Here is a 22,783-nt window from a genome sequence, read left to right as displayed (position 1 = left end):
AATGATACCACGTCCAAAAATGCACGTCAACAAGTACTGAGTGATCAAAGTGTTTGTGCGCTGATGTGATGAATCAAGGACGAAAAATAAATGAATCTGAGTGGATTTGGCAACACGAATAGCATGGATTGTTCTATAGTGAGTTGGAGGTTAATAAATATTTTTGCAATGTTGGTGTTTTGTTGTTATGTTTTGTAGAGAACGATCAGGTCAGAAATACTGTAAAACGTGTGTGTGTGCTGGTGTATTCTGATATAAACTATATTATCCCCCTCTCCCACCTGTTTACACTCCTCTCCTGCGTTTCCCCTCACACCGTATCCTACGTTCTCATTGGCTGTTCGACATGTCACTCATTCCCAGTCGCACATCTCAGATCAGATATCTGACGTGCTAGAAAACTCGATCCGGTCGCCGAGCGCTCGGTGAGCCGGTTGGATCGAGTTGTTGGATAGTTCATACTTAGACACACGATCGAGAGCCGGCAAATCTAGCGCCGACCAGTCGCCGAGCGAAAATCAGGGCAAAAGTTGTGTAGTGTGAACTAGGCATAACGCAGCAACGGGCACTAGGCAAACGGTATCGGATGTTTAGTATCGGAGCCTCGTTTGCGAGTACGAGTACAAGTTAATGAGCGCATCTCTAATTATGACTGGGTTGAAGTATCTCTAAAAGAGCCAGGTGTGCTCAGAGGCAGCCGTGGTGAGATGTGGTGAGTACCCACTGACAGTGGTCTGAGAATGGGCAAACCACAAACTCCTGACAGGTTGTTGGGCAGCCAAGACGTATTGATGCCAAAGGAAATAAAGGCTGTATTTCTACTGTGCCTCAAACTGAAGATCATTAATTATCATTAATCCTGGTGATGAGGTGAATGTGTCCCAACACAGTGCATTGACCTCAAAAGCAACAGCACCTGCAATAGGAAAGCAGGCAAGGATAGAAGGTCGATGATAGAAGTGTTGAGAAAGTCCTGCTGTTGATACGACCATGGTATATACAGTGTATCACAAAAGTGAGTACACCCCTCACATTTCTGCAGATATTTAAGTATATCTTTTCATGGGACAACACTGACAAAATGACACTTTGACACAATGAAAAGTAGTCTGTGTGCAGCTTATATAACAGTGTAAATTTATTCTTCCCTCAAAATAACTCAATATACAGCCATTAATGTCTAAACCACCGGCAACAAAAGTGAGTACACCCCTAAGAGACTACACCCCTAAATGTCCAAATTGAGCACTGCTTGTCATTTTCCCTCCAAAATGTCATGTGACTCGTTAGTTTTACTAGGTCTCAGGTGTGCATAGGGAGCAGGTGTGTTCAATTTAGTAGTACAGCTCTCACACTCTCTCATACTGGTCACTGAAAGTTCCAACATGGCACCTCATGGCAAAGAACTCTCTGAGGATCTTAAAAGACGAATTGTTGTGCTACATGAAGATGGCCAAGGCTACAAGAAGATTGCCAACACCCTGAAACTGAGCTGCAGCACAGTGGCCAAAATCATACAGCGTTTTAAAAGAGCAGGGTCCACTCAGAACAGACCTCGCGTTGGTCGTCCAAAGAAGCTGAGTGCACGTGCTCAGCGTCACATCCAACTGCTGTCTTTGAAAGATAGGCGCAGGAGTGCTGTCAGCATTGCTGCAGAGATTGAAAAGGTGGGGGGTCAGCCTGTCAGTGCTCAGACCATACGCCGCACACTACATCAAATTGGTCTGCATGGCTGTCACCCCAGAAGGAAGCCTCTTCTGAAGTCTCTACACAAGAAAGCCCGCAAACAGTTTGCTGAAGACATGTCAACAAAGAACATGGATTACTGGAACCATGTCCTATGGTCTGATGAGACCAAGATTAATTAGTTTGGTTCAGATGGTCTCAAGCATGTGTGGCGGCAATCAGGTGAGGAGTACAAAGATAAGTGTGTCATGCCTACAGTCAAGCATGGTGGTGGGAATGCCATGGTCTGGGGCTGCATGAGTGCAGCAGGTGTTGGGGAGTTACATTTCATTGAGGGACACATGAACTCCAATATGTACTGTGAAATACTGAAGCAGAGCATGATCCCCTCCCTCCGGAAACTGGGTCGCAGGGCAGTGTTCCAGCATGATAATGACCCCAAACACACCTCTGAGACGACCACTGCTTTATTAAAGAGGCTGAGGGTAAAGGTGATGGACTGGCCAAGCATGTCTCCAGACCTAAACCCAATAGAACATCTTTGGGGCATCCTCAAGCGGAAGGTGGAGGAGCGCAAAGTCTCGAATATCCGCCAGCTCCGTGATGTCGTCATGGAGGAGTGGAAAAGCATTCCAGTGGCAACCTGTGAAGCTCTGGTAAACTCCATGCCCAGGAGAGTTAAGGCAGTTCTGGGAAATAATGGTGGCCACACAAAATATTGACACTTCAGGAACTTTCACTTAGGGGTGTACTCACTTTTGTTGCCGGTGGTTTAGACATTAATGGCTGTATATTGAGTTATTTTGAGGGAAGAATAAATTTACACTGTTATATAAGCTGCACACAGACTACTTTTCATTGTGTCAAAGTGTCACTTTGTCAGTGTTGTCCCATGAAAAGATATACTTAAATATCTGCAGAAATGTGAGGGGTGTACTCACTTTTGTGATACACTGTACATCTGCTTCATCACTAATGCAGACACTAGAGCTCAGAGCAGCTGAGAATAGCTGTTTAAAAGCGGGAAGCTTAAAGACAGACCGGAACATTACCCCACTGTAAAAGATGTTTGTGTTTGGATGGAAGGAAAGTTGATAGGTCTTTGTCTGTAAGCCTCAGTCAATTAGTAGCTAAATGTATTTTTGACTGCACAGAGTGCTGAAACGTTTGGCACCTTAGAGCTTTCTTGTAACCTGCTAAGTATTGGCTCCCACAGATGCTCAGGGAAAGGCTATCATCTCTGTTTGTTATGGACTGGTTATACATGCGGCTTTCAGGTGGCACAGATGGGGGTTGAATGTCAGCGGAGTTCACAGACATCATTGGCCATGTCATGAGTGGAGGATAACGGAAGCCTTGCAATGGATTGCTGCCCTGTCTAGGGTTTTTGTGCCCGGTGTTTCCCGGTGGCCTGCCCCAAGGTCTAAGTGATTAAGAAAATGGGTGTGTTGTCCTGTGATGGACTGGTGTCTTTGTCCATGATCAGAAGGACGCAGGTACTAGATGAAGTGAATGATCCTGTGAACCCGTCATCTCCTAGTTATTGGCTTTAGATTGTTTAGCCATTGCAACCAGTTAAGACCATATAAGACCAGTTATATGCTTCCAACTTCATGGTAACAGTTTGGGAAGGCTGCTTCCTGTTCCTACATGCTTTGACAAGTGTATTGTGAAAGATCTTGAGTGACCTGCAGGGAGCACTGACCTTAACCACACTAAACAGCTTTGGGATGTACTGGAACATAAACTGAGAGACAGACTGTCCTGTCCAGCACAGAATCATGTTAAAAGCATGAAAGCTGTTATAGCTGCCAGGTTCAGATTCCTGCCCATGGTTCTGGAATGGGATGTCCTACAAGCTCACGGTCATCCAACTTTTGATTGATTTTTCAAATGCTCCACGCTGACCAGGAGATATCCATGTGCAAGCTCTATTCTTACAGCTTTTCCCATGATCGCTTGTGTGTGTGCAGTTTCGTCTATGTGCAGCAGCGCCCCTGGCTCGGGCCCAAGCTCCCCCAATAGCTCCAACAGTGCCATCTCTGAAAACGGCTCCAGCGGCTCTGTCCCAAATATCCACGCCGAGGTAAGCTGCAGAACACCCCCAAACACTCATATTAGAAAATTTTTTTACTATGATGATTTTACATGCTGTCTAGCTCTACCTGGCCCTGTGTGAAAAAGTAATTGCCCCCTTTAGGTAATAAATCAACCTGTTAACCAAAATCGATTTAAAACTGAGGTTTAATTTCACTAGCCACAGTCAGGCGTGATTACTGCCAGACCTGTTGCATCTAAACATCACAAATAAAACCTGTCTGGCAATGTGGAGTGGGCTACAAGGTTTTAAAAAGCAGCACATGATGCCACGTTCTAAAGAGGTACAAATACAGATGCCGAAGGCATTGAAAGGGTTGCAAAGCCATTGCTAAGGCTCTGGGACTCCAGTGTACCACAGTGAGAGCCATTATCTACATTCATTCCAAAGTTTCACCAGAATGCATCGGCAGCTCATCCAGTAGGTCACAAAAGAACACAGACGAACATCTAAACAACTGCAGACTTCGCTTGCCTCAGTTAAGCTTGGTTAAATGTACACAATTCCACAATAAGAAAGACACTGGGCAAAAACTATGATTATTTTAACTATGATGATTTTACTCATTGAAGGAAAATAGCTGTCTAGCTCTACCTGGCCCTGTGTGAAAAAGTAATTGCCCCCTTTAGCTACTAAATCAACCGGTTAACCAAAATCAATTCAAAACTGAGGTTCAATTTCACTAGCCACACTCAGGCATGATTACAGCCAGACCTGTTGAATCTAAACGGCTCTTAAATAGAATCTGCAATGTGAAGCTAGTTGGTCTCAAAGAGCAGCGCATGATACCACATATTAAAGAGATACAAATACAGATGCCAAACAAAGTCATTGCTAAGGCTCTGGGACTCCAGTGAACCACAGTGTGAGCCATTATCTACATTCATTCCTCCAACAAGTGGCCGGACTACCAAATTTTCACCAAGAATGCATCGACAACTCATCCAGTAGGTCACAAAAGAACCCAAACAAACTTCTAAAGAACTGCCGACCTCACCTGCCTTAGTTAAGCTCGGTTAATTAAACATGATTCCACGATAAGAAGGCACTGGGCTCAAACGGCATCCATGGTATAGTTGCAAGTTACGAATACTACTGACCAAACAAAGTGCACACAACCAAGTCCATGTCTGAGTGGCTTGAAAAAAAACAGCACACTGGCACAGTGGGTAGCACTGTCGTGTTACAGCAAGGGTTTCCTGGGTTCGACTCCCAGGTTCGGGTCCTTTCTGTGTGGATTTTGCATGTTCTCCCCGTGTCCAAAGACGTGCAAGTAAGGTTAATCGGAGATACAAAATTGTTCATGACTGTCCTGTCCATACCTGTCCTGTCCAAAGTGTGTAAAACATGACGTTAAAATCCTATTAAAATAAATAAAAGAAACTAAATAAAGGTTTGATGATGGCTTTGATGGTTGCTCTGTTTGCTGGGCATATATACCAGAACATTTTGTCCTGCGGGCACAGATTTACCTCTGTTTAATTTTGTTATTAAGGCTGGTTGCTGTGCCACTTCAGTTTTACACGTACTCCGCATTTTCATATGTCATAACTCTCTGTGCGTCATTGTTGTCATGACATTGAGTAATTGTTTGGTTGGCAAATCTATTTTATTTCCTGCCTTTGTATTTCTAGACTGTGTACATTTATTCATGCGAAGCGCGCTGCCTGCCTCTAATCAATCCTCTTTATGGCTTTAGGGGAAATGAAAGAGTAACACGGTGCAGTTAAAGAAAGATTTCCCCTCCCCGTAAGTGGGGCAATAAATATAGCACACATCAAGCCTGTCAGCGAGCGATTTTCTGCCTCCCGATTCGCTCCGTCCCTGCCGCTCCGTGTGAGCGGCCCATGACATAACCAGAGGCTCATTATTTGCCTCGGCACCGACGTGCATGTGTTCGCAATTCTGCCCCAAAAATAGCCAGGAGATTGTTATTCTGCTGCTGCTTTTATTGCCGGGTACGTGGAGAGAAGCATAGTGACATCACTAATGCTGCAAACAGGCTGTGAACTTTCTTTTCCTTCTATAACGAGGGATAGCACTGGCAGTGGCACTTTTGTTGAGTCACAGCGCGAGTGACGTTAGTGCCGCTGCCTGTGCTAAATGTCGGCAGCTCGTTCACAATAGCAAGATCTCTTTTTTACACTACTTCAGAATGAAAAATGCTTAAAAGTGTGCCGATGAATAGCCAGGACGAAGTGCACTGCTGGAAGAAAATTAGCCTTTTCCACACAGAGCACGCTCCTTCATCAAGCTGGGAAGCAGCAGTTGTGTGAACGCACGTCTAAGCCCTGTTACTGAGTCACTGATCTAAATCCAGAGCTAAGAAGAAACAGTAATAATGAACAGGAACAGAGGATCAGGTTGTATGTACATTCAGATTTACTGATTTGCTCACATGCAGCGATTTATTGGGGGACAAATTCATGTTTGCCTTTACTGATTTGTGCTACTCCTATTGCAGCCCTGCTCCCTGTGGGTACTTAAGCACATTTAGCAGTGGTGTGTTTATACATTTTTTAATATAAATGTCAAGATTTAAGGAGTGTGTGATGTCATATATAATGCTAACACAAACCAGGACACTGCTATTCACCAAGATCTTAGGCAAACTGTTCTGTTATGACAGGCCAGAGATAACTGCACTCAAGCCATGAGCACAGAAGTCAAGTGAAATTTATTTATAAAGCGCTTTTTACAATAGACATTGTCTCAAAGCAAATTTACAGAATCCAGGACCAACAGACCAAAAAACCATATTGAGCAAGCAGAGGGCAACAGTGGCAAGTTGTCTAATCTATGAAAGTTATAACTGGCGGCACGGTGGCTCAGTGGGTAGCACTGTCGCCTCACAGCAGGAAGGTCCTGGGATCGATCCCCAGGCGAGGCGGTCCGTGTACTTTCTGTGCAGAGATGGCATGTTCTCCCCGTGTTGCCTCCGGGAGCTCCGGTTTCCTCTCACAGTCCAAAAACATGCAGTCAGGTTAATTGGAGACACTGAATTGCCCTATAAGTGAATGAGTGTGTGTGTCTGCCCTGCGATGGACTGGCATCCTGTCCAGGGTGTTACTGTGTGCCTTATGCCCTTGCACCCCCCCCTTCCAAAATAAATGAATGAAAGTTATAACTAGCAAAAAAAAATTCTTCATTGAGTTGTTCATTGTTCAGAAGAGCACATACAGCCATTCATGCTGTTCTGCAAAGGCAGAAAATGTAGTAAAGAATTGGCTATGTCTAATTGGAGGGAGGGTGGGGAAGACAACAGTTGTGGTCTTTACATGCATCTTGATTTTTTTCTGTGACCGGTCTGCACATCACGTAAATCACCTTAGGGAAAAAAAATTTCTAAAGAATTAATAAACTGGAATAAAAATGGGCATCTGGGTGAAATTAAAGACTTTAAGACAAGAAATCCAAAATTTTAAAACCATGGTTTTAATTTCGGGGGGATTTGTTGGGTTTGACGTAGGGCTGGGCGATTTTGCAAAAAAGAAAAAATCTTGATTATTTTAAAATTATAACCGATTGTCGATTACGATTTCGATTTTTTTGTTCTTATATAATGCAATTAAAATAAGACTCAAATTTCTTTTTTGCATTGTAATTAAAAGACTGCAGAAGTGCAAAAGTAGTAACACCAACACCTATAATTATCCTTTTAAGGGACTCAAACTTCATAACAATAACGATATCACAATAATTAACAATAATTAAAACAAAATAGAAATCTGAATTATCTATATCCTTATCTATCTATATCTAAGAATAGCTCACAAACAACTTTTATTTTAAATTTTGTGCAGCAGAACCACCTTACAAAAAGTTCTTTACAGGTTTCTTAAAAGGAACACGAGCCTGTTTACTGTTTCCACCACTGAGTGAGTCTGTATCAGTATCTACACTGGGGGGGGCATCAAGTAATCACTCAGCTCAGCTTTGATTTTGTCCTCTTGTGATTGGGGGGTGGATGGAGGAGGCCAGTTCTGCTTCTAACTATATGGACTACAATTCCCATGCTCCGATGGGCTGTCACGTCACTATATCACATGTCCCGGTCAGCCAATCCTGATCGCGCTCACCGGCTCCGGAGTTTTGATTCAGTTCAGCGGTGTTTGATTCAGTGAATCTTAATTAAACTCTTCTGTTTGTGTCTCGTTTTGCCGATCGTGTTTGCGCTCCTTATTTCTGAATTTAACCGTTACCGCGTATAATCCTTGTTGTCTTCCGTTTACTGTTTAGTTTATCCTCTGGTTTTGGACTATATACCTGGTGTTGTACACTGTTTTTGCCCTTTTGATATTAAACTTTCCCTGATTTATATTCCGTGAGCGCCTGGTCAGTTTCTGCCTCGTGACATGTTGGTATTTTAATTAAAATATAAAGTATGTAAACAATCGCGATTGTCACATTTCTAACATCGGGTGAAAATGTTCATGCGAATTAACCGAATTAATCGTGAAAATCGCCCAGCCCTAGTTTGACGCCTTTAATTAGTACTTGGACCCCTCTCCCCAGTTGTCACTGTATAATTTGCACTCTGTTTAAAACCTTTCTTGTTATCATGTTTGTGTGTGTGCGTGGGTGTAGCAGCTGCGGTCTCTACACCAGACTTTGAATGCAGACGGGGCGGTAAGCCCGCTCAGCCTGTACACGTCTCCATCCCTGCCCAACATCTCTCTGGGTCTACCAGCTAACGCACACATCACAGTAAGTTCTGCACCACACAGCCTTCCCCAGATCCTAATACCGTGATCCATTCAACCAGCGACCGATGCTTATTCCGCATCCTTCCTGTCAGGCTCCTCAGAAGCTGGGAGCTCAGCAGGACGCAGACCGACAGATACCGTCAGTACGACAGGGTGGAGTGCTTGGCAAGTTCGGCAGCGTCTCCTCCGTGTCTGTATGTCTGGAACCAGAGCCCCAATCTGCCCCCAACAGTCACGGTGGCCACAACTCTCTACTGCAGCACGTACTTCTGCTGGAGCAAGCTCGCCAACAGAACGCCCTCCTCGCAGGTAACCCACACACACACACACACACCAGCGACAGTACTAAGACCTGTTCCTGTTCATTTCACTACCTTTGCTCTCTCTTCACAGTGCCCATGTATGGCCAGTCACCCCTGGTAACCGGCGAACGGGTGACCAACAACATGCGCACGGTGAATAAGCTGCCGAGACACCGTCCTCTCAGCCGCACGCAGTCAGCTCCGTTACCACAGACGCCACAGGCCCTGCAGCATCTGGTTATACAGCAGCAGCACCATCACTTCCTGGAGAAGCAGAAACACTACCAGCTAAACAAGGTCAGAGAACCGGAGAAATAAAGCAGCATTGCTAGCACACAAGTGTAGCTAAGATATCGTTATTGTCACTGTACAAGTACAATGAGACGTTTGAAGCGAGCCTGTAGATGCCTAAATAAAGTAAATTACATAAAAGGTAAAACAAACTACACCTAAGCACTTATGCTTAATTAAGGTAATTATATAAAAAGTACAACACTTAAGTCTAGCAAAATACAAATAAAATGTCCATTAGAATAGTAAGTAAAGTGTCTGGTGCCAAAAGCAATGTAGGGTCTGTCAGAAAACCTAGTGATCTTTACGTAGATGCATTTTACATCAGCCTACACCCTCCCGAAAACAATTCTGTTTAAATTCTTAGATACACTCAGGTGGCGCAGCGGTAAAAAGACACGCTGCAACCAGGGCTGGATTCTGAGTACGTGGTATCGAATCCAGCTCTGCTTCACCGGTTCGAAGCCGGGTGGCTGTATGAGCAACGATTGGCCGGTTGCTCAGTTGGGGGGGTGGGACAAAGAACCGGACGTGGGTCTCTCTCTGTCAGAATGCGATTACGACCTCTGCCGGCTGATTAGAGGCGCCTGCACAAGAGATGAGGAAGAGTTCCCTTAGGGTGTGTCTCTCCGCATGCAACGCTAGGTGGCGCCAAACTCATGAATGTGTGGGTGGCAAAAATGCATCTGGCTCCTGCTCATGTTTCAGAGGGGATATGGGTTAGCTTCGATCTCCTCTGTCAGGGCAGGGTTCGGCATAGACATAGAGGAAGCACGATGCAAATTGAACAATTGGATGCGCCAAAGGGGGAGAACAAGGAAAAAAAAAAAGATAATCTGACTGAATTACAAGGGAGCACCTATGCTTAATTAAAGTAATTATATTAAAAAGTACAACACTTAAGTTAAAAAATCTAAGGCGCTCAAGTGGCACAGTGGTAAAACACGCTAGCATACCAGATCTGGCATCTCAAAAAAACACCTAAGCACCTAAGTTCGAATCCTAGCTCTGCTACCGGCAGTCTGGGCGCCAACATGAACAACGACTGGCTTGTTGTTCAGCGAGTGGGCTGGAGGGGATTCCTCATAACTGATGCAATTCCGACCTCTGCTGGCTTATTGATGCCGCCTGCACAGAGTCGTGGGGTAATGGGATCAGGGTGTGTCTCTCCATTCACAAAGCTGATCCACACATGAAGTTGCGTCGTGCAGGTGAAAAGATGCAGTCGGCTACTGCACACGTGTCGGAGGGGGCGTGTGTTAGTCACGGCTCTCCTCAATCAGAGTGGGGGTCAGCAGCAGTAGAGTGGAAGCAAAATGCAATCGGGTAATATATAGCTCCTCCTTACAAGACTCATCAAACCATGTCTGTGGACCTTTTTTTTTTTTTTTTTTTTTTTTTTTTTTTTTTTTTTTTTTTTTTTTTTTATTATCTATTTTTTCCCACTTTTTCCCCCCAACTTTTCCCCCAATTGTGTCCAATTACCATGATTGTGTCCTCTATACTGATTCGACCCTTTTGCCGCTTACTGAGGATGCCACTCAACTGACTTGCGCCCCCTCCGGCACGCAATCAGTACAGCCTGCATTTTTCACCTGCACGAGCCGAGTTCATACACCGAGAGACACTGCGCACGGAGGGTCACACCCCCCTCAATGTTATTCCTCAGCCCTGTGCAGGCGCCGTCAGTCAACCAGCAGGGGCCGCAGTTGTACCAGTTATGAGGACCTATGCTCCGACTCTACCCCTAAGCCCCTGAACAACAGCCAATCGTTGTTCATACTGCCGCCCAACCCAGTCGGAAAGGTAGAGCTGAGTTTCGATACGATGCATCTAGAAACCCAACTCTGGTGAGCTAGCGTACTTTACCGCTGAGCCACCTGAGCGGCTGTGGACCTTGTTTTGTCCAATGGCCAGTGCTGGACGTTAGAGAAATTAAAAGCAACATTTAATGTCTTAGTAAGCCGTTTATTTGGCTGTAGAGGGATGGAACACCATTTATCCAAAAGATTTTCTCTTTGTTGGTATTTTGGAGACCATGGTGGTGCTGAGAAACATTGTTCCAAAATCTCTCATAGGTGCTCAAAAGGGTTCAAGGAATAATTCATTCATTCATTCATTCATTCATTGAGTAACCCCATGCTTTTTTTTTTCTTTAATTAGATTCTATCCAAAGGGACGGAGCTCCCTCGTCAACCTCCCACCCATCCCGAGGAGACCGAGGAGGAGCTTACCGAGACCGCAGAGATGATGGAGGAGCAAGGGGACAGGCCCGAGCACGTTAGGGAGGGACTACACAAAGACAGTTCAGGCGAAACCACACCCCCTTCTGAACGCGTGGTTCCTCATAAAGGCGAGAGCACTGAAAGCGACCTGGAGGAAGAGGAGGACGAAGATGAAGCCATCGAGCTGAAGGAGTGCTATGAAGAAGGCTCTCCCTATGGGCAGGTGGGGTTAGCGAAGCCTTTTACTTTTCTATTGTTCTGTTCCACAGATTGATCAGATACTGGAAGTAAGGGCTTTATCCTGGTCAGGGCCACAGTAGACCCAGAGCCTATGCCAGAAACATGGGGCACACTTTGCAGGACACTCATTCACACTCATTCAACAATCACATTAAGGAAATTCAGAGTAGCCAACCTTGACGAAAAAGAAGACTCGGAAAGAACATGATCTGTCACACCAGCCTGAGACATATGGCCAAAAGTATTTGGACACCTGAGCATGAGCTTGTTGGACATCCCATTTAAAAAAACAAATGGTATTAAAAGAGAGTGGCCTATATGTGAGCCTTTCAGCTATAACAGCAGCCATTTCTCTAAGAAGGCTTTTCACGAGACTTTGAATTCTGTCTGTGGGAATTTGTGCTCATTTTAATGTTACAGTTTATTCCAAAGCTGGTAAGTGGGGCTGAGGTCAGGACTCTGTGCAGGACACTGGAGTTTCTTCAAACTGAGGTTTTTTGTCATTATTGTCTTTATAGACTTTGCTTTGTGCACAGGGGTGCATTCATGCTGGAACAAGCAAGGGCCTTCCCTAAACTGTTGCTGCAAAGTTGGAAGCATGGAATTGCCTTTATATAATTGATTTATTACTCCTGCAACTGGGTGGCACGGTGGCTAAGTGGGTAGCACTGTCGCCTCGCAGCAAGTAGGTCCTGGGTGCTCCGGTTTACTCCCATAGTACAAAGACGTTCAAGTGAGGTGAATTGGAGATACTAAATTGTCCTGCAACTGTTGTGGCTGAAAAAGAAATGTCCCAATACTTTTGTCCATGTATTGTACTACCTAGTAGCGCCAGCCATCAGATACTGTTATATATATATATATATATGACCCAGACAGCTGGAATGCGACAGTCTGGTACTGTGTAAAGGTTAGTCTATAACTCTTCACCCCTTTAAACGCATTTCCAGCACTTCCTCAAACTTCGAGCACACTTTCCGTGACCGTAACTAAACGTATAATTTCATCAGTTAGCCCGCCGGTGTTCTATATTTAGCCCTGCTTTTCTCTTGAACTTTCATTCAGTGCCTTTTTTGTGCGCCGTCCTCAAGCACTTGCGCTCGAACACGTTGCATAACCCGCGCTGATGCAACCCGGTCTCGATGACGCACACGTCTGAGCAGCCGCCGATGACTGCCCTCTGTCCCAGCACGGTGCGAAATCTGTCGACTTCAGCTGCTGACTCGGTGTCCGGACCGTGCTGTACACGCAAAAAATATTATATTGCAGTTATAAAGGTCCAATCAGAAAGTTGTCACAAGAGAAAACCTATAGCCAGCTTCTTTTTCGGTCATCTATTACTTTTAATAAGGGTGCGTAGTCGCCTCAAAGCAAGATGGTCCTGGGTTTGATTTCCAGGTGGAGCGATCCGGGTCCTTTCTGTGTGAAGTTTGCATGTTCTACCCGTGTCTGTGTGGGTTTCCTCTGGGTGCTCCGGTTTCCTCCCACAGTCCAAAAACATGCAAGTGAGGTGAATTGGAGACACTAAATTGTCCATGACTGTGTTTGATATTAAAAACTTGAACTGAAGCAGTAACTACCTGTCCTGTCATGAATGTAACCAAAGAGCTGGAGCCTATCCCAGCTTTTCAATGGGTGCAAGGCACACAGTAACACCCTGGACGGGACGCCAGTCCATCGCAGGACAGACACACATACACATACACCCATTCACTTATAGGGCAATTCAGTGTCTCCAGTTAACCTGACTGCATGTATTTGGACTGTTGGAGGAAACCGGAACTCCCGGAGGAAACCCACGCAGACACGGGGAGAACATGCAAACTCCGCACAAAAAGGACCCGGACCGCCCCGCCTGGGGATCGAACCCAGGTCCTCCTTGCTGTGAGGTGACAGTGCTACCCTCTAAGCCACCGTGCCGCCCTAAATATCAAAATGTTCAGTATTAAAGACTAAACATCCTGAGGGGGATAGGTCGCCTGGGTTCCTTGTTGATGCTCTAAATGCGACCTCTGCTGGGTGATTAGGCCACCAGCACTAGCGATGGGCTAGTGTTGACTTTTTGAACACAGTATGACTCTTGGTCTGTTGGTCCTGTATGCTGTAAAGTTGCTTGGAGACAGTGTCAATTGTAAAAAGTGCTATACAGATAATTTTGACTTGACTTTAATAGTCTGTTCACTAGACTTCATCTCTGCCTGGTAAAAAAAAGAAGAAGAAGCGGCCGGTGGCTGTTCCTATTCTGTGGCTTTACTTCGGTCAGTATGCGGGTCCTGCAAGTGGCAGAGAAGTTACAATTTAATATGGACAGAACAAGATTTGGAGGGGAAAAAAGTAGAAAAAAAGAAATGCCATGTATATGTAGAGAAGCCATGTATGTATCTGTGGAGGAGGGAACATGTTGTTAGTTGTTTATATTTTATTGTTCTAGTAGTTTAAAGTGTCCTACAGTGCACCCTGGTACCATCTCTTCCACGGGTAAATAATGTACAGGGCAAGTTGTAGCCTAATGGTTAAGGCACTGGACTGGTAATCAGAAAGTCGCTGGTTCAAGCCCCACCACTGCCAGGTTGCTGCTGTTGGGCCCTTAAGCAAGGCCCTTAACCCTCAATTGCTCAGACTGTATACTACATTTTACATTTACATTTACATTTTCAGCATTTAGCAGACGCTTTTATCCAAAGCGACTTACACAGTGAGCTGAACACGATGAGCAATTGAGGGTTAAGGGCCTTGCTCAGGAACCCAACAGTGGCAACTTGGTGGTGGCAGGGCTTGAACCGGCAACCTTTTGTTTACTAGTCCAGTACCTTAACCACTGAGCTACCACTGGCCCCTCAGTGGGTATTAGTATACTGTAACGAATGTAAGTCGCTTTGGATGAAAAGCGTCTGTCAAATGCTGAAAATGTAAAGAACACATGTAGCTCTGAGCACATTAGGTCCGTACCAGACACCATAAGCTTACTTTTGTCTGGCATCAATGAATCTTGGCCGCCCAACAATCTGTCAACAGTTTGTGGCTTGTCCCTTCTCGGACCACTGTCTGTAGGTACTCACCACGACTACCTGTGAGCACCTCTTGCTGGCCATAACGATCAAAGTCACTTAGGTCTTTATGCTGATTATACCTGCTCAACATGTGAGCTTACTTGATGTTAAGTACAGTAAGTCCTCGGGTTTCGGCAGACTCGACATACGGCGTTTCGTGGTCACGTCGCCATCTCCTATAAATTTATTAAGAAAGTCTTGTTCCGTCATTACTATGTACGCCGTTTGAGACGTAGAAACAAAGTTCGACCGGGAACTAGTTGGCGAACGGAGCGGACGAATCCGAATATTTTTACTGTTTCACTTCATTACTGTACCGTGTATGTGCTCCATGTGAGTGACGTAGATGCTTATTTAGATGGGTTCCGACTTACGGCGAAAATCACGTTACGTCGCGTCCGTAGGAACGGATCTCCGACGTAAGTCGAGGACCTCCGTATACTGTTTTTGCAGTCTGGAACACGCTCAGATTAGAGCCGTTGCTCCATCTTATGTGAGCCAGTTAAGTTGGGTTTTCAGATAAGGATGCCCACTGGACACCTTCCACAGAAGGTTTATCAAGCATTACTGAAGGAGGCACACGGATTGTGCTATAGTTAAAGTTGCTGGAAAAAGAGATGTTCAGGCTCATGTGTTCTCCTGCTTGCCATTTTTTATCTCAAATTTCTGGCTTATTAGCTTTAATGTTTCGTTGATGTTCCCTAAGCAGTAAACGTAATAGAAGCTGCAGGAGTCGTACATTTGTTGAAGCGTCAGGCTCATTTGTCTCCCGTGTCGTGATGTACACGCCGAGCTCAGTTTGCGGGGGCTCAGTGACAATGAAATTGAGGGGATCCCTCTCTGAGAGAGACAGAGAGACAAAAAGCCTCTTCGCCCCCTGAAAAACAGAGATAGCAGGGCTTCCTTCTTCTCCTTTCCACCCACCAATGAGTCACTTGTGGCTCATCACTGGGGGGCCACAAGAAACCCAAAGAGAGTCAGAATGAAGACTTAAGTGACGGTTTTGAGAATGATTGGTTGGGATGTGTAATGTAGATAATGCTCATTAGCTCTCATGTCTTTTTACTTATAGTGCTTGTATTTGCTATTCTACTTATAATGTCTTATGATAGGTCAAACTCGTCTAAGGTCAGCTGCAAAGACAAAGTGGCCACGCCTTCTTTAATGACCCTGACAGGCCCCAAAGTTTAAACCTTATTTACTATGACTGATAGGTAGAAGTTACCCTGCTTTTTTACTGGTACAGTAGGCCACATTTTCTTCACTGGATCTGACAAGCTTAGAGGCCACACCCTTTTCACTGGTTCTGACAATGGTACTGACAGGCACAAAGCCACAACTTTTTCCGACCGACATGCACAAAGGCTGGCTCCTTCACTGGGGCTGCTAGGCACCCTGCCTTGCCTCTTTCTCTGGAACCGACAGACATAGAGGGCTCACCTCCTTCATGGTAACATAAAGACCAGACCTTATTCTATTGGACTGGTGGGTACAGAACCCATGCCTTCTTTTCTGAGACTGACAGAGGCCACGCCTCCTCCACTGGGACTTACAGGCACCAGGACCACACCTTGTTTAACTGAACTGGCGGGTACAGAGGCCACGTCTTCTTTTCTGAGACTGACAGGTAGAGGCCATACATCTTTTACTGGGACTGACAGGCACCAAGACCAGAGGCCACGCCTCCTCCACTGGGACTTACAGGCACCAGGACCACACCTTGTTTAATTGGACTGGCTGGTACAGAATTCGTGCCTTCTTTTTAAAACTGACAGGTAGAGCCACACCTCCTTTACTGGGACTGACAGGCACTAAGACCATGCCTTGTTTAATTGGATTGGCAGGTACAGAATCCATGCCTTCTTTTCTGAGACTGACAGGTAGAGGCCACACCTGCTTCATTGGGACTTCCAGGCACCAGGACCACATCTTGTTTAATTGAACTGGCAGATACAGAGGCCATGCCTTCTTTCCTGAGACTGACAGGTAGAAGCCACACCTCCTTTATTGGGACTGACAGGCACAAACACCATGCCTTGTTCAACTGGATGACAGGTACAGAGGTCATGCCTTCTTTTCTGAGACTGACAGGTAGAGCCACACCTCCTTCACTGGGACTGACAGGTACAAAGACCACACCTTGTTCAACTGAACTGTCGGATACAGAGGCAATGCCTTCTTTTCTGAGACTGACAGGTAGAGGCCAAACCACCTTTATTGGGAATGACAGGCACTAAGACCACGCCTTGTTCAACTGGATGACGGGTACAGAGCCCATTCCTTCTTTTCTGAGACTGACAGGTAGAGGCCGCACCTTCTGCACTGGGACTGACAGGCCACTTTTTGTTCACTTACAGGTTTAGAGGCCATATATCTTTATCACTGGGACTGACAGAATCAAAGGTCATGCCTTTTACTGGGACTTGTTTTCTTTATTTGGAACTACTGTCTTCCCTCAATATGTGCAGGGATTAGAGGTGCACGACCCCCGTAAATCCAGAGCCCCATCTCTTTATTACTTATAAGTCTGATTATATTTAAAACACGGCTAGTACTCGACAATTGTTCACAGTACGCCATAAATCTCCAACAAGTTCACATTAGGTATTAGTGTCAACCCACAGACAACCAAACCCACAAATATTGAGAAAAAGGCAATCAGCAGACAAACAGGTCCCTAACGTCAGCTGTTATTATTACCGTTCTAACAAAGTTAGGATATTGCAAACAATAGCTGAATCATAAGCCAAAGGAAGCAACGTAGGCTGTGAAGTCACTGCTAGAACAAACCCACCCCACACTCAATCAATGAAACTATTTACTCCTTTTCACTTTTGACCAAAATCCACAGCCCTACAGCTGATGACGGCACTAGCGCAGTGAATCAGTGTGTCAGTGCGCATTCATTTGCATAACATAAGCCCGGCTAAGTCACTCCGCAGTGGGGTGTGACGCTCGTCTTAATACGGACCCTGCAAAAACACCACGCCGGAGGAGGGGTGAACGAGAGAGGAAGTGAATGAGAGATGGAATATCAGAATGAATGAGAGCGCGAGAGCAGGAATGAATGTGAGAGAAAGAGAGCGACTCCTCCCTCTCCCTCAGACCATTGAGAAAAAATGTCAAGCAAAAAAAAGCACAGCATTAGCAGTCAAAGCACATCCTCCTGCTGCTGCAGAGCACTCACACACACACTCACACTCACACACACATATTCTCAAACATTCTGCACCATGAATGGACAGACTCTGACTCATCCCTTCTTGGTGAATCATCGCCCCTCTTTCGTCCCACCTTCACGCCCAGCCGCATCCCACCCGCACTGTGGGCGAGTGTGTGTCGGGCGTTTTACAAAATGCGTAGGGGTCGGTGCTCGTATGTTCAGTCATCTTATCGAGACGGCGTCCTCTAAAATGCTTTTGTGATCAAGCACGGGTATTAGAGAGCGCACACACACACGTGTGCCGTGCTGATTTCATGTCTGGTCCTGACTCTTCTTCACTTGTCCGCCCTAGTGCCTGGAATACAAATGGGATCTTAGTCACCCGCCAGAAAGAGGAAGGGGAGGAGTGAGAGACAGACACGCTACAAAAATGCAGCACCGTAAATAGAGTCAAGGGCAGCTGTGTGTAACTTTGGTCCCATGATCGGATGGTTTTGGATGCTTAATGCTTGGACAGTATGATACGATGTTGATGTTATGATATGAGGTAAAAAGGTGGTTCTATTATTTTTAAGAGAGGGAGCCTAGGTAGCCTGCTCATCCTGCAGCCAGGGACTTTTCAGAGGCACACTTGGTTCCATTAATGACTGTTTAGTTCCATTAGTTACTGGTCACACAAGATTCATCAGTTCACAGATTTAATGTCAAACACAATCATGGACAATTTTCTATCTCCTGTTCACCTCATTTGCATGTCTTTGGACTGTGGGAGGAAACCGGAGCTCCCGGAGGAAACCCACACAGACACAGGGAGAATATGCAAACTCCACACAGAAAGGATTCTGCCCGCTCCACCTGGGAATCGAACCCAGGACCTTCTTGCTGTGGTGCGACAGTGCTTTCCACCGAGCTAGTGTTACCTACCGTCCATACTGTCGCCTCACAGCAAGAAGGTCCTGGGTTCGATCACCAGGTGGGGCAGTCCGGGACCCCCTTTTTCTCACGATTTTAGCATAGCCAATCCGCTGCTGGGGACCCCAACGGCATTCAAGAAGGGTGTATATTTGCCTGACGCACATTTCCTCCAATCTGTGTGCAGTCCACCAGTCAGTTCTTATTAACCCATACTTCTATGGCTTCGCGTACTGAGAGCCACACCCCGATCTCTGCACTCCACTTTCTGTACAGGTGCCATGGGCAACCAAGTGTTGATAACTTCACCCCTTAGTCCAGTCTTTTCTACCCAGCAGACTGGATGCCAATTTTGTCTGCTGCAGGCATTAGCCGACTGTGCCTACTAGAGCAGCGTTTCCCAACCTTTTTTGCACCACGGACTAGTTTCATATAAGATATAATTTCATGGACGGACAGGGGATAGGAGGATTTAATAATATTGCTCACAAACGATGTAAAATTAGCTTTTTCCGCTGCTCCCACTTAGGGGTGACAATAAGACAGTAACACTCGAAATAGAAGCAGTAAAAACCTGCTTTTCTAGCGATCTCGAATTATTCATTCTTTCTGTATGGCCCGGTAATAAATAGCCCATGGACTAGTACTGGTCTGCGGCCTGGTGGTTGGGGACCACTGTGCTAGAGAGCGCTCAGTAGCAGAAATTCGAACCTTGGAGCTCAGAATCTTGGGCACTGGTGTGCTAGCGGATTATCCCGCTGCGCCACTTGGGCGCCCCCTGCTGCAAGTCATTTGTTTTGCTTTTCACATTTAATACTCACAGTGTCCCTCAGGATGACCAAAAGCAGTCAGGGCCGCTGTTTACATCCCAGGAATCTCTAAGTAGCTTTTTGGCAGATACAGATCCTGCTGCTGGCTCTGCAGCCTCTCCTAGAACGCTCCTTCACTCGCTAATTCTCTCCCTCTTCTCGAGCTGTGTTTGGTCTGTTTAGTGTGTCCACAGCTAAATTTAACATCTCACACATTCTTCTCTTCGTACACACGTTTACCTTCAGCCAGGAATGGCGTCCGTGGCGTCCGTGAAGAGGAAAGCTTAGTTTACAGGCTGCCTGACTGTCGATTGGATTCCAACGAATCTTTACACCCCCCTAAAGCAGCAAAGGACTCGTTAATTTCCTGCAAAGGTTCACCACAAAGAGCTGCATTTCAACATAAACCGAGTGCTGATCTTATCAGGAACAAGCTAATTTCAGCCGCTCAGGTGGTGCAGCAGTAAAAACACACGCTAGAACACTAGAGCTGGGATCTCTAATACATCGTATCGAGTCTCAGCTCTTCCAGCCGGCTGGCCTGTTGTTCATATAGGGGTGGGATATTAAGCCGGATACGGACTCATAAATGATGCAATTACGACCTCTGCTGGCTGATTGATGGCGCCTGCACAGAGACGAGGAAAGAGTGCACTGATCAGGGTGTGTCTCCATACACAGTGCTGATCCTCATTGTACTCGTCAAGTGTAGGTGACAAGATGCATACGGCTGCTGCCCATGTGTCGGAGGGGGCGTGGATTAGCTTCGTTCTCCTCAGTCAGAGCCGGGATCGGCATTAGTTGAGAGGAAGCATGACGCAGTCTGGCAAAAATTGGATGCACTAAAGTCAGGAAAAAAGGAAGAAAATGCATAAACAAAATTTTAAAAAAAGCAAAGCAAATTTCTTTCTGTTCTCTGGACTTTCACCCCATTTATTTCCCAATTTAGTCATTTCCAATTCCTATCTCATGAGATATCCTGGTCATGCCCCCTTAAACATCACTTGCCCTGATCCCATACAGAGCTGAATCCAATTGTGACCCCAGAAGCATGAAGGGACCCTGTCCAGCCTTCTCTCCCTCAAACACGGTTAATTGTTTTTGTGAGGATGCCTGGCCAGCTCAGTGGCTCTGCTGAGATTTGAACTCTCAACTTTAAACACTCCGCAGTGGTGTGCTAGACAGCGATGGCAACTGAGCGCCAAAGATGAAAATATAAGAAATATCTTAAGAATAAAACATTTCCATTAAAGTAGTGGCAACTTAACAGCTATGAACCCTGTGATAAAAATGCATAGTCTGAGGGAGCGTGTCGGAGGGAGCGTGTCGGAGGGAGCGTGTCAGTTCACTCTTCTCAATCGGGGCAGGGGTCAGCATCAGTAGAGAGGAAGCATAATGCAATTAGGGAAAAATGCATTAAATTAATTAGGGACATGCTAAAAATGCATTAAAAAAATGCATAGTCTGATACGTTTACTACACATGGTATCCACCTAAAGCTCAGAAATAGCTTGTCATCAATTTCAGTGCCAATTTCAGTGCCAAGAAATTATATCATAATGCTGCATGAGCTCAACAGCCTGGTCATTGATCACTGCCAGAGAGCTGACCGTGTGATTTTTCTGCTAAAAACCTGTGGTCATCTCTTAAGCCTTAGACAATTTTACGTCTAAAAAGGCCACATTCTCAGTCACAGAATCATTGGCCAACTTAATAATATGGCGTCTCATATTGGTTTTGGCACTTTTTCGTATACAGCACAAGTAGAAGAGGTGAAAGTACACACCTTTAGAGAAGCACCATGTACCCTCACACACTGGGACCTTCCAGTTACAATCCATCAACCAGCATATCAGGCCAGAATCAATGTTGTTGATGTTCTCTAGGCTGGACACAATTAAAATCTTAGGAAAAGTCAATAAAAATACATCACACAAAAATGTTTGCACCCTCTGAGTGTTGAATTACATTCCAATAAATCTTTACGCCTCCCAAAGCAGCGAAGGACCCATTTATTTTCCTTCGAAGGTTCACCACACAGAGACGCATTCCTACTGACAGCAACATAAACGTAGTTATCTTCTCAAAAAGAGTAAATATTTTAATTATCTACTTATTTAATTCATCGAATATTCATTGTTTATTATTATATAAAGGAAATTATATGCTTCCGATTTTGCAGCAATAGTGTAGGGAAGGGTCCTTTCCTGTTCCAGTGTGACTGTGCCCCTGTGTACAAAGCAAAGTTTATTTGGGCAGATGTAGCCTAGTGGTTAAGGTACTGGACTAGTAATCAAAAGGTCGCTGGTTCAATCTCCACCACTGCCAGGTTGCCACTGTTGGGCCCTTGAGCAAGGCCCTTAACCCTCAATTGCTTAGACAATATACAGTGACAGTAGTGTAAGTCGCTTTGAGTAAAAGTGTCTGCTAAGTGCCGAAAACGTAAATGAGCACATGACAATCACGGTTTAAAGAAACTCCAGTGGGCTTCAGGCCTACAGAGCTCTAACTTCAGCCCAAACTGAACAGCTTTGGAATGATTTGGAAAATCAGTTGAGGCTTTCTTCATCAGTGCCCAATATCAGTGCCCAATCATGCAGATCCTCTTTTGACTTAATGGGCACAAGTTCCAACGGACATACTTTAAAGTCTTGTGAGAAGCCTTCTCAGAAGAGTGGCTGTTGTTATAGCTAAAAAGATCAAATAGAGGTCACTCTATTTTAAAAGCATTTGTTTTTAGAATGGGATGTCCAACAAACTCATGGTCAGGTGTCCAAATACTTTTGACCATATAGTGTACAGGAGCAAAAGAACTCGATAATGTCATTCAAATTGAGGTATGGCATCCTAGATCCTTGTGAGTATTACTAATTACTGATCTAGTGACTTCTCTGTAGCCATATAAATAGGGCTAGTTTGACTGAAGCGCCAAGTCTAACGCTCAGACATTACAACAGCAAAGTCTAGAAAGCTCTGTACAGAGTTCTGAATGCAGATATGAGATCTTTTAGTCAGGAATGTTACTTGGAGTGATTTCTAGGCAATGTGATTTCTAGGTAATTCCTTGACCATCTGTGACAAGTTAAGATAAGACTTTATTGACCCCTTTAGGGAACTTAACTTGTTACAGCAGTACAAGAGAAGGGTCATAAAAACAGAAAGAAAAAAGACAACTAGGTGAAAATCCTCAAAAATGAAAAGAAACGTAAGATACATACTTAAGAGCTGCTAGAGCAGTGGGCCCTGGGTTCCTCTCACAGGACCACTACAGAGCAGGTATTGTGTAGGTGGTGGATCATTC

General features: G+C 45.2%; 1 protein-coding gene across 5 annotated transcripts in view; it reads left to right on the top strand.

The window, feature by feature from the left end:
- hdac5 (histone deacetylase 5) overlaps positions 1-22,783 on the top strand; it is a 183,605-nt gene that overhangs the window by 141,105 nt on the left and 19,717 nt on the right. For 3 of the 5 annotated variants that reach the window (XM_063016029.1, XM_063016014.1, XM_063016000.1), the window contains 5 exons: positions 3,660-3,772; positions 8,372-8,491; positions 8,583-8,799; positions 8,884-9,089; positions 11,247-11,531. In XM_063016029.1, the coding sequence (XP_062872099.1) occupies positions 3,660-3,772; positions 8,372-8,491; positions 8,583-8,799; positions 8,884-9,089; positions 11,247-11,531 (941 nt within the window). The remainder of the gene's footprint in view (positions 1-3,659; positions 3,773-8,371; positions 8,492-8,582; positions 8,800-8,883; positions 9,090-11,246; positions 11,532-22,783) is intronic. The other 2 variants (XM_063016021.1, XM_063016006.1) reach the window with 1 other exon arrangement.

The sequence above is a fragment of the Trichomycterus rosablanca genome, chromosome 2 (assembly GCF_030014385.1).
Source record: "Trichomycterus rosablanca isolate fTriRos1 chromosome 2, fTriRos1.hap1, whole genome shotgun sequence".
NCBI classification, from domain to species: domain Eukaryota; kingdom Metazoa; phylum Chordata; class Actinopteri; order Siluriformes; family Trichomycteridae; genus Trichomycterus; species Trichomycterus rosablanca.
The sequence above is the reverse complement of the archived record's forward strand: the minus strand, read 5'-3'. Positions and strand labels throughout refer to the sequence as shown.